Source organism: Neopsephotus bourkii, unplaced genomic scaffold, assembly GCF_033783945.1.
Source record: "Neopsephotus bourkii isolate Nb327-2 ecotype Australia unplaced genomic scaffold, CSIRO-AGI_Nbou_v1 NB_234, whole genome shotgun sequence".
In the NCBI taxonomy this organism is placed as follows: Eukaryota; Metazoa; Chordata; class Aves; order Psittaciformes; family Psittacidae; genus Neopsephotus; species Neopsephotus bourkii.
The window spans coordinates 16,334,220-16,347,207 of record NW_026900744.1 but is presented as its reverse complement, the minus strand read 5'-3'; the positions used below and the strand labels follow the sequence as shown (position 1 = coordinate 16,347,207).

Sequence of the window (12,988 nt, the reverse complement as noted above, 5' to 3'; positions counted from 1 at the left end):
ACAGGGGAGGTGGACCCTCCAGCCACGGATGCTCCAAAGCTGTGTCCCCCCCGGGATGCAGCTTCCAAGGGCACTGCACCCTCTGCTGGCATGCGTGCCCCTTGCACGGCCCCTGCCAGCACAGGCAGCCGAGAGCCGGCAGCACTGGATTCCTGGTGGATGCATGGCTGCCTGCTGGGCTGGATGGGAAGAGCCCTGCTCTGTGTTACAGGTTGTGTTTCCAGCAGGGCTGTGCCATGCCAGTCCCTTTAATCCCTCCCAACCCTTCACAGAAGCAAAAAAAAAACCCCAACAACCAGCAGAGAAAAAAACCCCAAGCAACCAAAAGCAGCACAAGGGTGGTTTGACCCAGGCCTCCTGAGTCTCCTCTTTTCCCATCTAGCTCATTACATTCTGGTCTGGCTGCAGGGAGCTGTGCTGCTCTGGTGTCCCCAGGGAGGACAGGCTGCAGTGTCAGAGAGCTGCAGGTTCAAGAGGTGAAGAGCACCCAGATTGGGAAGGAGGAAGAAAACAGTAAGATAGGAGGTGCTGTGCCATGCCCTAGCCTTGGGGATGCAGTATTGTGCATCCTGTGCCTGGTTTGAGAGCCCAACAAACCCAGGATAAATGGGACTTCCAGCTGATGTGGGAGGAAGGGAGGGAATTGGGGGGCAAATGGAGCAAAGCCCTGAGCTTCCCTTCTCTGTCTTGTGCCCCTCCAGAGTGATGAGCTACAACAGCAACAGCACCAAAGATGCTGGGATTCGGCACATGCTCCGTCAGCGCCCCAGCGCCGGGCAGGGGGGCTGAGCTGGACACTGCCTCCCCCCGCTACATCCTGGCCCTGCCCGAGGAGGAGACATGGCACAAGCACCGGCTCGGCCTGATGCAAACCACCCAGTCCTGCAACCTGCTGGAGCCCGAGAGCCTGGCCGAGGCCCTGGTCTCACGCGCCGCCAGCTTCGATGCCCTCTATGACCCCCGGTCCCGGGATGCTGATGCCGGCACAGAGACTGGCAGCACCTTCGACCTGGGGCTCGGCCAGTATGTCCCCGTGAGCCCGGATGTGATCAAGCGCCGACGGGGTGGGTTGATTGAGCAGAGGGACATTATCAAGGCGCATGAGGCGCACAAGATGCAGAGCACGCCGCAGGCGCGGAGGAAGGAGTGGGAGTAAGTACTGGAGAGCCCCCAGCCCAGGTGGGCAGCCGGGGGGAGTGGGAGCGTTGCCTGTCCTCCATGGGGCTGGTGGACGTGGTTGGGGGGTGTCATGTCAGCATCACCCCTGTGGAGCAGCCAGCTCAGCAGTGCTCGATCTCCTGGCACTCTCAAGCTGGGCTGCTTTTCCCCATTGCCTTTGTTATCCAGGGAGGAGTTTTAGAGGCAAGGAAAAACTTGAGACACAGGGAATGAGTTTTTCTTTTAATTTGGGGGGTTTGGTTGGTTGGGGTTTTTCCCCTCTACCCAGCTAAAACTCTTCTGGGTCCTTTCTTCTCCCTGTGCTCTTAAAACTGATGGGATGTGTGGTCCTGCCTCCAGTGCTGGGAGCTCATGCAGCACACATCATGCCCTGTGGCTGAAAGCATCACACAGGACCTGCATGGATTGGGCTGGTCTGAGCCAGCTGGAGCACGGTGTTTTGCTGATAGGGTGATTTTGTGGAGTGTGGAGAGAGAGAGAGTTTCATGCTATGTATGGGAGGTGAGTGTTTATCAGCTGAAGTGGTTGGAGATGCCTCTCTTGACTCTGAGCTGGAAGGTGGCATTTGATGGGAATGGTGCAAAGGGGCCTCTGGATGAGGAGTTTCACCAAATTGTGCAGGAGTTAGTGGGACATAGAGGAAATTTGGAAGTCCTCAAGACAGTTTTGCTTGGCTGCAGTGGGGCTTTCGGATGTGTTTGGGGTCTCTGCCTTCTGCATTTACTGTGGCTTCAGCCCTGCCATGAATGGATTTGTATTTAATTCTAAGAGGCCAAGTACCCCTGAATCAGGGCAAGCTGGAGACACTAATGCACTTGGGAAAACAGAAGTACTTGGCAGGGCTAGAACCCACTCGGTTTACTTATTAATTTATTTTAATTAACTTCATTCTGTAGTTTGCCTTGGTGCTGTGAGAAAAGCCAGCTCCAAGTCATCTAATGCGAATGCCCCATCCCTGGAAGTGTTCAGGCCACTGCTCAAGTGTTTGGGCACCCAGGTCTAGTGGAAGGCGTCCTTGCCTGTGGGAAGGGGGTCGGAAGAAGATGATCTTTAAGGTTCCTTCCAACCTAAACCATTCTGTGATTCTACAAAGCCCTGGATTATTCTCCCCTGCCCGACATTCATTTTGCAACTAAGACTGCAGCCATGTGCTTCAATCCTGCATTTAGATTCCATGGTTCCCCCCCTTGTGTCTATTCAGCAGAACTGCCTGGGCTAAGCTGCTGCAGCACATCCTGCTCCAGTATCACTGGTCTGGAGCAACCTGCCTCGGACACTGTATTTTGGAAATATTCAGTGTATTATAAAACACCTGAAGAAGGTGGGAGCCCCTGTATTAACTAGATGTGGCATGTTGCTTTGGTGAGATCCAGGTCAGTGTTCCACTTGTTTGAAGCTGGTAGGAATTTTTGGGATGCCTTGCATGATGAAACTGCTTGTTGTAACACTGAGGCTGCTCCTGCCCTTTTCTGGAGGGCAGCGCATCAGTGAAGCTGGCTTTCCCCAGCCCTTTCAGCTCAGTGCTCATCCCTTTGTGCCTAGGGAACCTCCTGGCTGGTGATTCAGGGAGCCTCGCACAGGGGAAATAAATTGACATATGGGCTCAGCAAGTGCTCTGTGCCTTGTTATCTTTCCTGACCCACCAGGGATGCCAGATGAATAAATCATGGCCGGGCAGGAAGCAGAGGGATGGCCTCGTTAATTGTCGGCTGGCAGAGAGAGGTCCTAGAACGGCTGCTTGCTAATTAACTGCTTGGATGACTACAGCTCTATTTTGTGGCAGGGAGATGAAGCCGGAGCCCTTCCTGCTCATACTGTGTAGGATGTGCCCCTTTTGCCACCCTCATCTGCTCCAGCTAGCAGTAATTCAAACACAAAGCCTAATATTTCTGTCTTTAACGCAGTGGGAATATGCAGATGGCCATGCCGGCTGCTGCCATCCCAACCTGTTTCCCCAGGCTGGTAGGGTCCAATCTTTGCATTTCTCAGTTTCCGAATGCCTGGTTCGGGCATTTCAGCTCACTCTACGACAGTTCTGTGGGTCTGCATAGGAAGTCATGTCTAAGGCAGGTATCCCTGAAATTGGGATGGGCTGCACCCCTTTACCTGCCCGGGCTCATCACTGTTGGGGTCTAGGCATGGGGCTCTCTCCTTGCAGACATACAAGCCCACAGCCTTGTTGCCATGCTGCAGGAGGTAGAGATGCTGGCAGTTTGCAGGAGGCCCCCATTGCTGGGGAGAAGCTGGGTTCTAGCCCTTGGGCTTTGCAGACCTTGTGTCTCTGAGGACCAAAGAGCCCCACTGCCTGTTGCTGCCAGGTCCCTTTCTGGGGGGCTGGCAGTATTGGCACAGCAGGCTGAGCCCCAGAGGGCTGTATTTGTGTCTGTCCCAGAGTTAGGTGCCCTGGTACCCCATTAGTCTGCAAAACTCACGTGCTGAGGCTCCTGCTTTAACAGCAGGCTCATCAAACAGTGACATTTCTCCCAGAACTGTGCCAAAGTCCAGGCCAGTGTGCAGAGCCAATAACCCTAGTTCCATGGATGCTCCCTGGGAGTAGCTGGATAACATGTAGGGGAGAAAAAAGCAAATTCATTTCCATATGTATAATTTTATTAGTAATAATTAAATTTCCCCATGATTTAATTTTCAGACGGGCCCATATTGTATGCTGTCAACCACCTTAGCGGCTTTTGCCCTTGAGGTCTGGCTCTATCCCTTTTGGTGAGCAGTGACAGTAGTATTTTTCCATGCCCCAGTGTGGTGGTGGACATTAAATGGAATATGGGGAACCTGTAAAATGGGTTTTCTGCTTGGTTTTGAGCCGTTGTATCAGACCTTGAGGGATGGCCTGTGGGCTCAGGGCAGCCCCACAATAACTGATGGCTTTTTTGTTGTTGTTTTCTTTTTTCTCCTGGGTTGTTGGTTTCTTTTCCCCCTCCTTGTTGCCAAAACTTGATGAGTTACATCACGGTACTCCTGGGGAGTTACTGGTTAAACATAGTGCTGAATGATGGCTATCTTGCAGGACTGAACTGCTGCATAAGAGACCTCTGTTCCCCTGGAGTAGTTTTGTCCTTGCAGATGCAGATTCCTGGTGTGCAGCCAGAGGTTTTGTGTGCAGCTGCACTTCTGCTGGGTTGCAGTGGGGGAAGATAAGTGAATGCTTTTTCTTACTTGCCAGTGTTAACATCAGCAGGTCTGACCCTTACTGAGCCTCCATCTCTGCTGCCTTTTACCAGTGAAAAGAGAGCACAAGTAAAATGTGCTTTATCCTTACTACAGTGGAACAAAAAGAGGAGAGGGGAAAATGCTTCTTTCCCTGTTCTTTATTTTAGGGGAAACTGAGGCAGGGAGCAGAAAGCACCATCTGCTAAGTGCATGTGGGACAGTGGCTCTGTGTGAGGCCTGACTTTATGGTGAGGGGTGTGTGTACCAGCACACCTTGTTCTTGACTAAGGGACTTAAGCCCAAGGCAGACACTAAAACCTGTTTTCCAGAGTGCTGGCCTGATGTCCTTCCATCCCACTGTTCACACACTGGGGTCAGTGGTGGAGGTATATGGAGGTATCTGCTGCACTACAAGGTTTGGTGTGCTGGGGCAGCGAGGAGTGGTCATAGTTGAATCACTGGTGTCTTTGCCACATACACGTGGCAGCATCATTTCTACTACATCAGACTGAGAGAGTGCAAAAGAAAAGCTCCTTGTCAAAATAGGCAAACAGGGAACCTCCTGTGGCTTCTGCGGGCTGAGCAGCTGATGCCTTAGCTGATGGTAGGGACAGGCAGAACCACCCAGGGAGCATCCCAGAAAAGGCTCAAGCTGAGTTTGCAGCAGGCAGGACCCAAACTTGCCTTGCATGGCTTAAAACCATGTGTGCATGGATATTTGTTGAGTTTAGCTTGTGCAATCTGGGGAATGACAGCTGTGCCCTCATTTTGGAGTATCTACAGCAAGGATGCATGGAAAATCTGGATTCCCAAATGTTGGACAGGGATTGAGGGAGCAGAGAATACCAGACAGAAAGTAGCTGGATCTTGGTGCTTTGTGGAGGTGGGATGCTGTAATTCAGTGTTGGAGTACCTGGGTGATGGGTGGCAGGTTTCAGTGTCCTGCGGCAAGCAATGCGCTCTGCCCACAGTACAGGACAGTGCTCCTACAGGTCATTAAAAGTGATCTGTCTTGTAGTGTCTTGGAGTTAATGGCTTTAATGCTATGATTTTGCTAGGACTCCCTTGTGCAGTGTGATCTGCAGTGAGGTCCCTTTAGCCCATTCGGGAGCCTGTGGTCCATGGAGTGTCAGGACAGGAGAGCTTTCTACTGCTTGTTCGGATCTGTACCTACAATACAGACCATGGGGAGCCTTTTGGGCTGAAGCATAACATCACTGCAGCTCTGCCTTGATGCGGCTGTATTGGAAGAAGTAAGAGAACAGAAGAAACTGAAAACGCACAGGGTGTTGCTAACAGATCTTTGGCTTTTCCCAGCTTGGCAGTCTGTCTGGTTATGTGCACACTGTGCACCCCAGATTACAAATGAAGCTGACTTTGTTTTAATGATTTGTATTTTCCTTGGTGCTGACTGAGACAAAGCCCCCCCTTGGTGTGTGCTGTGCTGCCAGCTCCATCGCTGCTTCCCTGCATATTCCCCAAGTGCATCTGGGTTTGATTGACTGCAGAGATGGAGAGGGCAGAGCACACGTGGAATGGCGCTGCCTCTTTTGCCCCTCATGCTGGTGAGGCTGCCTGGGAAATTCCCCCAGGCTGAGGCTGCTTTGACAGCAGCAGCCCTGGTTGGACCAGTGGTCATCACGTTAGCCCTCCTCAGGTCTGCAGGGAAGGAACAAGCCCCAGGCTGGCTCTGAGTTGCTGTTACTGGTGTTGGTAGCTCTGCAGCACAGTTTTGGGAGAGGTGTTGAGTTAGTGGGTATTGCTGCTATGCTGTAAACAGCAGCCCTGCTCCCTACCCTGTGCAGCAGCTCCTGTCCACCTCAATGGGCTCCATGGGGGCTGCTCCATGCTGTCCTGCCCCAGTGTGGGACTGGAGGAGGGCACTGGCTCTTGGCTGCGGTGTTGATGCTGAGAGGGACCTGTGAAACAGCAGCCCTTTCTCCTCTGGGGCTGCTGCTGGGGAAGAGAGAAGGTGCCCTGGCATCCCCTCCTGGTCTCAGCTCTGGCACTGCTATCCAGTGTTTGTTGCCCTTCCTCCTGCCTTTGTCCCTGACTTTGTCCTGGGAGGTCAGTGACTTTCTTCCCCCAGCACCTCTGCAGTATTGGTCACTGTCACAGGCAGCTTGTCCACATCCTTCTCTGCCTTGGGCTTCCATCCAGACATCTGCTGGCATGTGGCTGGGAGCTGAGCAGGAAGGTCAGGGCAGCTGGCAAGAGCTGCAGTGGCCCTGCAAAGCCACTGAGATGTCTGTGACAAGTGAAGCCACTGATCCCGTACCTGGGAGCATCCTTCATGGAGATATAACCATGTCTGCTATGCAAGTCCTCTGCAAACCAGGGCAAAACAATTAACCTCTCTGAGAGCCTAATGAATGGGTCTCAGTTAAGATGATTTTCCCTGCTTATGTTTTACCTTACAAGAATAGCAAGGCAGTTGGTAGAAAGGGCCTTGGATTTACTAAACCTGGAGCATTGAAATACGGCTTTTATTATGGTAGCTTGGCCTTGAGCATCTCTCCCAGAGCTGCTCTGGACTGGCCTCCCTGTGCACTCTCCTCTTCCTTTCACTGCAAACCAAGGTTTGGATGCTCGGGGAAGAGATCGTTTTCTGACCCAGGGTGAACTTGAGTTCCACTGAATATCCTAGCAACAGCATGAAAATAGCAGCATCTTTCCCTGACCTTCCTTGAAGCCTGGGTTTCTGGCACACCCTGGGTGAATTCCCTTTCTGAATTAATGCAGGTGACTTTGCAAAGCCTCCCAGGTGCTGCTCGGAGGGTGAGTGATTATGGTCAGCCCCAGCCTTCCCACACAGCTGAGGCCACTCTTTTGGGGAACTGTGCTTGTTCAGAGCTGGTTGCTGAACACGCAGGACAAGGTGGCTCCAAGCAGATGCCTCTGCTTGGGAACTGCTGCCCCGTATTTTGTCACTGAATCCTGGCATACCCTTTTCGTGCTTTCCTCATTGGAGTCTCAGCTGTGGGTGTCAGGAAGCTTTGTTAGCACATCTTGGCTGTGTCAAAGCCTTGCACTGTGCTGGGGCTGGTTGTGCTTCCCAGAAACCAGCCTTCAGAGAGAGTTTGATGTGGGAGCTGGCCATAGCTTGGAAGCCCAGAATTGCTGGGAGGTGGTGGGGTTGGAAAGAACCTCAAGCAGAGTCACCGAAAGCAGCTGCCCAGGACCATGTGCAGATGGGTTTGATGATCTCCAAGAATGCAAATGCCACCACCTCTCTGGGCAGCCTGTCCCAAATACTCTGTTCCTCTCACAGTCAAAACTTTATTCCCATGTATATCTGAGGGTTTATTTTATTGCAGTTTGTGCCCATTGCCTCTGGTCCAGTCACTGGATGCCACAGAGAAGAGTCTGGCTCTGCCTTCCCACTGTCAGGTATTCATACCCACTGATAGGATCTGCTCAGCCAGGCCAAGCAACTGCTGTTCTCCCAACATCTTTGTAGGGCAGTTGCTCTACTCCTTCAGTCACCTTCGCTGGCGTTGTTCCAGTGAGTGCATGTCTCTCTGCAGGGCTTTGTCTGCCAAGCTGCTTTCCAGCCAGCATGTACTGGGTTGTTCTTCCTCAAGTGCAGGACTTGGCCTTTCCAATGAAGCTGAGCATCATACTGTTCTTCTGCCTGTTTCTCCAGGCTGCTGAAGTCCCTCTGGATGGCAGCACAATCCTCTGCTATATCAGTCGTGGTTTTATCTTCTCACACTGTGAGGGTGATTCAGTGCAGCACGCATGCAGTGAAACTTCTGGTATTCAGTGCTCGTTTGCACCCTTGTCCCTTCTCTTCCTGGGAATAATCCAACCTCTTCCCCTCTCCCAGGCAGCCCACAGCTGTCCCTGTGTAATTCTGGTGGGGAGGCTGTCTGCTGGCCAGGAGATGTTTGTGGGAAAGGTGCTTTCCAGCCTCTCAAATGTGTGTGGTTCATGTACTTTCTATTAATTGTTTCTAAGGTGCAGTACACCACTCCCTTGCATTATCTATACTTAAGAGATGTCAGGGTGAGAAGATAATTCAGGACAAAAGGGACTTCAGGGGTTATTTAGTCCAATTAGACTATAACTTACTTTTCATTTAAGTCAATGTTTAACATCTTAAAACACAGATGATATCTCATTGCACAAGCCCAATTTGTCATTTTCTTCATTTCAGACCATATAGTGTTCAAACTTGGAAAAAGTTTTTGAATGTTTGGTGAAAACTTAGCTGTGAGGATTAGTGCACAACCTGTGCCCAGTACACTTACTTGTACCTTGGAAATGGCACTTCCACCTAACTGCGCAAATGAACGCAGCAACAGGGAAATTTCTTGTGTGTGTGTGGGACCTGATCTCAGTTCAGCTGCTCTGAAGGGTGACAGGCTTTTTTGCACTTGCCGGTTGGTCCCTCATGGTTCAAAAGGTGTTTGCTGTGTTTGTGCGTGACAAACATTAATCCCTGGCTTGGGCTGTTTGCACTACTTGAGAGCTGAAAGTAATTTCATGTGAAAAGTTGAGAAGGTCCCTGAAGCTGTACGAAAGCAGCTCTCAGTGTGGCTTCTGATTTCCTAAGGTGGCCTTTGAAACACCAAGAGATCCTTCTTTGAAAAGCATAGAGGAGAGATGTATTTCTTGTCTCTGCTTACCTTTTGCATGTTCAGTGGGGAAGTTCCACTCTGATCCTTTGGTGCAGGGTTACGGGTGCATAGGTCACCCATATATGTTGCTGTTTCATTGCTTGGCTGGTTTTGGGCTGTATCTATGTACACCAGCAAGGCTCTTATGCTTTAACTGGGGAAAATGTGCTTATGCTTATCTCCAGCTGTGGGGGACCATGGTGTTGAAGGAGATCAATATGACATTGTCCTTCCCAAAACACACCTGAAATTGCCAGTGTTTTGCCTCATCCATCATGGATGATGCTAATCAGTTGTGTGAGGGTTGTTTGTGGGAAGCAGCTTTCCTGCAAGTTTGGGGCACATCACTGTGGTGGATGATGCTGTAATGAAACATGTGTTGTCTTTGTGAGCTCTGATAATAAAGCACGAGTCCTTTATTTTTGTCATCAGAGGAGCTTCACAGGGGTAATTTTTTCCCCGCTGCAGCTTATGAGACAGCAAACCAGCAGGTAACATGCTGAAACTGTCTGCTCTGTGCATTTGCTCAAGTGGAAACCAGCCAAAATATTCTTCAATGAACTTTTTCCCATTGAGGAATCGCACAAGACGTGCTCAGCTGAGCTTTCATGGGGATGGGCGAGGGTGTTTGCCTTCACAGAGGATGTCGAGCTGATGACTGCCTGTTGCCGCAGCAAGGAAGATGGTTTTTTCACACCTCCCAGCACTGAGTAGCTTTCGGAGAGAGGTTTTGCTCTTTGGCCTTTTCTCTTTCACAGGTTTGGAAGATGCAAGCAGCATCTCCTTCCTGGCTGTGTGCCAGGGATGGGGCTTCTCTGGCTGCCTTGAGCATCAGCTGCTCAGTGCCGGTTCAGAACTGCAGGGGAAATTTTACAACAGCTCCATCTTCTCCTGGCTCTTGTCCTGACAATTTAATTTTATTGAAGCTACCCTGTTTGCTAGCAGGCTGTTTCTGAGAAAGCTGAGCCTGTGAATTTGGCTTCATTAGATTGCGGGTGGAGTTGGTGGGTTACTGGTCCAGCTTTCTTTTTATTGCAGGGAGTATTTGCAGCCCAAAGGCAAGAGGCTCTTCTGTCATCCTGCTTACTGGTACTGTGGTTGTGTTTGTCTGACTTGAGTCTTGAAGGGCAGGCAGAGCATCGGAGAAAGAACAGGATAGTTGTTGGGCATGGACCTACCTTTTCTGGAGGTAAATAAAATAACTAAAGGAGAAAAATCATCTGCGGGCTTTGGCAGGAGCTAACATTGGTGCTCCAGAGAGGTCGTGAGGATGCTGGTGGAGAAAAGTGAGGGATTTGTTTTGCTTTGGATAGTGCAGAGGTTGAAAAAATGCTTTTAAAAATCCCTCTCCAACCCTTTGGTGGGCCAAAATAAAGCTGTGTATGTCTATGTCTATGGCTGGCCCTGAGGATGTCTTTTCTAAGCTCAGTCTCCTTGTTCCTACGCATGTGTAAGGGTTGGCAGCTTGGTGTTTGGCTGTGGCAGGATCTGCCCCTCCGAGCCCTGCACTTACAGGGCTTTTGTGGCAAGAAGGGGAATAGTCACCCTGGGCCTGTGCTTCTGCCTCGCTCCCCCTTCTTTCGCCTCCTCTTACCCTTGCTGCCCAGCCACAATCTTTATGGCAGGGTCATTCTCAGATATCCCTACTTTTCCCCTATAGATCCTCTTAGGCCAGCCTCTCTGGAAGTGCAGTGCCCAGAGTTGGACCCATCTGAGATGGAAGAGCATGGAGAGGTGTTCTCACCTGTTGCCAGCTCTTGGTTAACGTGGGGCTGGGTTGCTCCGTGGCTCAGCTGAGGGGAGATGTTGTGCAGAGGGACTTGGGAGTTGGAAGCAGAGATGGAAATTTGCTTTAATCTAATGGAAAAGCAGGGGCAGGCGGATGGCTGTTCTCTGAGAGGTGGGATTGCTGCATGCCTGCCTGGAGCAGCTGGGATGTGGCTGTGAATGCTAATTAGAGCCCGACTTGCAAGGCTAAATAAAGCAGCGGGGCACTCCAGGCGATTTATTAATGGGTGACTATTTCAGGCCTCTTCAGCTGAGCCACAAAGCCTCCCAGCCTAAGGCAGAGTGAGCTAGCCCAGATCTGCAATCATCACCCCACCAACATGGGATGAGTTGATAGGAGATAGGAGAACGGGCAGCAGCAGGACAGGGGATGCTTCCCTTCTGCATAGCATTACTGCAAGTCAGCAGTAGGGCAAAGTGATGTTGTCCCTTGACTGCAGTGGTTTAAGGATGATTGCTGACAGCCCTACCTCTGCCTGAGCTGTCAGCAAACCCTTTGTGCTTTTTCTGTGTGACGTATGCAGCTGCAAAAGTGGCTGTTGGTTTTGGTCTGGACTTTTTGGAGAGTACAAACACCCGAGCAGCCTGTGGGGAGATGGGTAAGTTCTGGCACTGAGCTTTACAGTGGCAGAGTGAGACCAAGCACCAAAACCAGCTCCTGTGAGTTTTGCAGGGCTGGATGCACAACCCTTCTGTGTCCCCATAAATGCACAGAGCCAGAGGTTTCTTGCCTGTCTTTTAAACCTCTCCCAGCTCTTTCATCCCGTGATCATTTGGTTGCTGAATCCCTCTTTGATTCAAGATACATCATCCTTCTATTTTATTGGTAGCTCCGGTCCCACAGCAGTGCAGTGTGGGGGAATATCCAACTTCAAGGCTCTGTGGTGCATATGGGCACTTCTGGTGGCTTCAGGAGGTACATGAGGAATTCATCTTGTGGTGTTTGTCATCCCAGGGCACTGTGGGTGGTGGTGAGCCCCAGGTCTTGGGCCACCCAAGCAGGAGCTGGTACCAGGCTGCGATGCCAGTATCTTGGCATGCCTGGCTCATGCCAAAGAGTGCTCAGGGAGAGCACAAGAAGCAGATTATATATGCACCTGATCCCTGTTTTGGCACCCCACCTGACTTGTGGAGACACCTTTAGTGTGTTTCTCCTTTGCTTGTGCAGATGGATGTCACAACAGATCAGCCACTGGAAAGCATCTGCATGAAAGCAGTGAGGGGAGGAGGAAAAGGGGTGGTGGCTCATGGGTTTTCCTCCAGGCTCTGCCTGAAGCTCCCTGAATAAAACATGGCTAATGCATGCAGTCAGCTCTGGCTTCTCACCCCTAAAGAAGCTGGGGACTGGTGGGCCCTAGTGCGGTGTGGTGAGACATTGTGGGTTTGGGAACCTTGAGTGGAACCCTCTGGGAACCACACTCATGTGTGTGACATTTTGCTTCAGGTTTGCATTGCATTTTGCTTGGCAGCTGAGAGCTTGTAGGCATTTTAAAGAACGGGGCCAAAGATGCTCTGGGCTGAATTCTTTTAGGCAAACACTTGAAGAGAGGTTGGGAAAAGAGATCTTCTAGGGTGGGAATGCAAGGTGTGCTCTGTCTTATGTCTGGGGAAGGAGCTGTGGTGGGGAAGGCTGGGTGGGAGCTGCTATGGCACTGCTTCTGCACTGCCGTCACCTGTGTTCCTGCTTGTGAGAGCTTGCTGGGGGGAGATATAGTGACCAAAATCCCCATTTCCAGTGTTATTCCTCCAACCCAGGGAAGAGAGCTTTACAGGGTTGTTATCCCATTGATTTTAAAGATGCTAAGACTGGATGTTAGACTTATGGGTCTTGGTGATTAAAACAAGCAGTGGTTTTGCCATGTTTTATGGCAATATGTGGCAAATTACACTTTCAGCTTAAAGCAGTTTCAAATTTTAATGCCACTTCTGCTGTGTAATGCCTGGTGTGGCTGCTTCAGCCAAAATGACCCAGGAGGAGTGTCGTGGAGCAATGCTAGTTGCTTAAATCTGGATGCATAGGTTATAGCTCAGTGTGGAGTTTGCTGGCTTTCACTAGCCTTCCAGCCATCTAATTTCTTGGTGAATAAATTATGGTGCTGACCCTGAGAAGTCAGCCCTTTGGGTCTGTGGTCAGAATGTGCCCGGGCAGTTTTGCAATGAGATTCTGCTTGTCTCTGTTAGTGCTGGTGAAGGCATGTCCTGGTGAGGCAGGCACCTTATGAGGAGCACCG

General features: G+C 50.9%; 1 protein-coding gene across 1 annotated transcript in view; it reads left to right on the top strand.

Moving 5' to 3' along the window:
- CACNA1E (calcium voltage-gated channel subunit alpha1 E) overlaps window positions 1-12,988 on the top strand; it is a 139,368-nt gene that overhangs the window by 23,258 nt on the left and 103,122 nt on the right. The window contains exon 2 of the mRNA XM_061345581.1: window positions 702-1,152. Coding sequence (XP_061201565.1) covers window positions 734-1,152 — 419 coding nt within the window. The 5' untranslated portion in view covers window positions 702-733. The remainder of the gene's footprint in view (window positions 1-701; window positions 1,153-12,988) is intronic.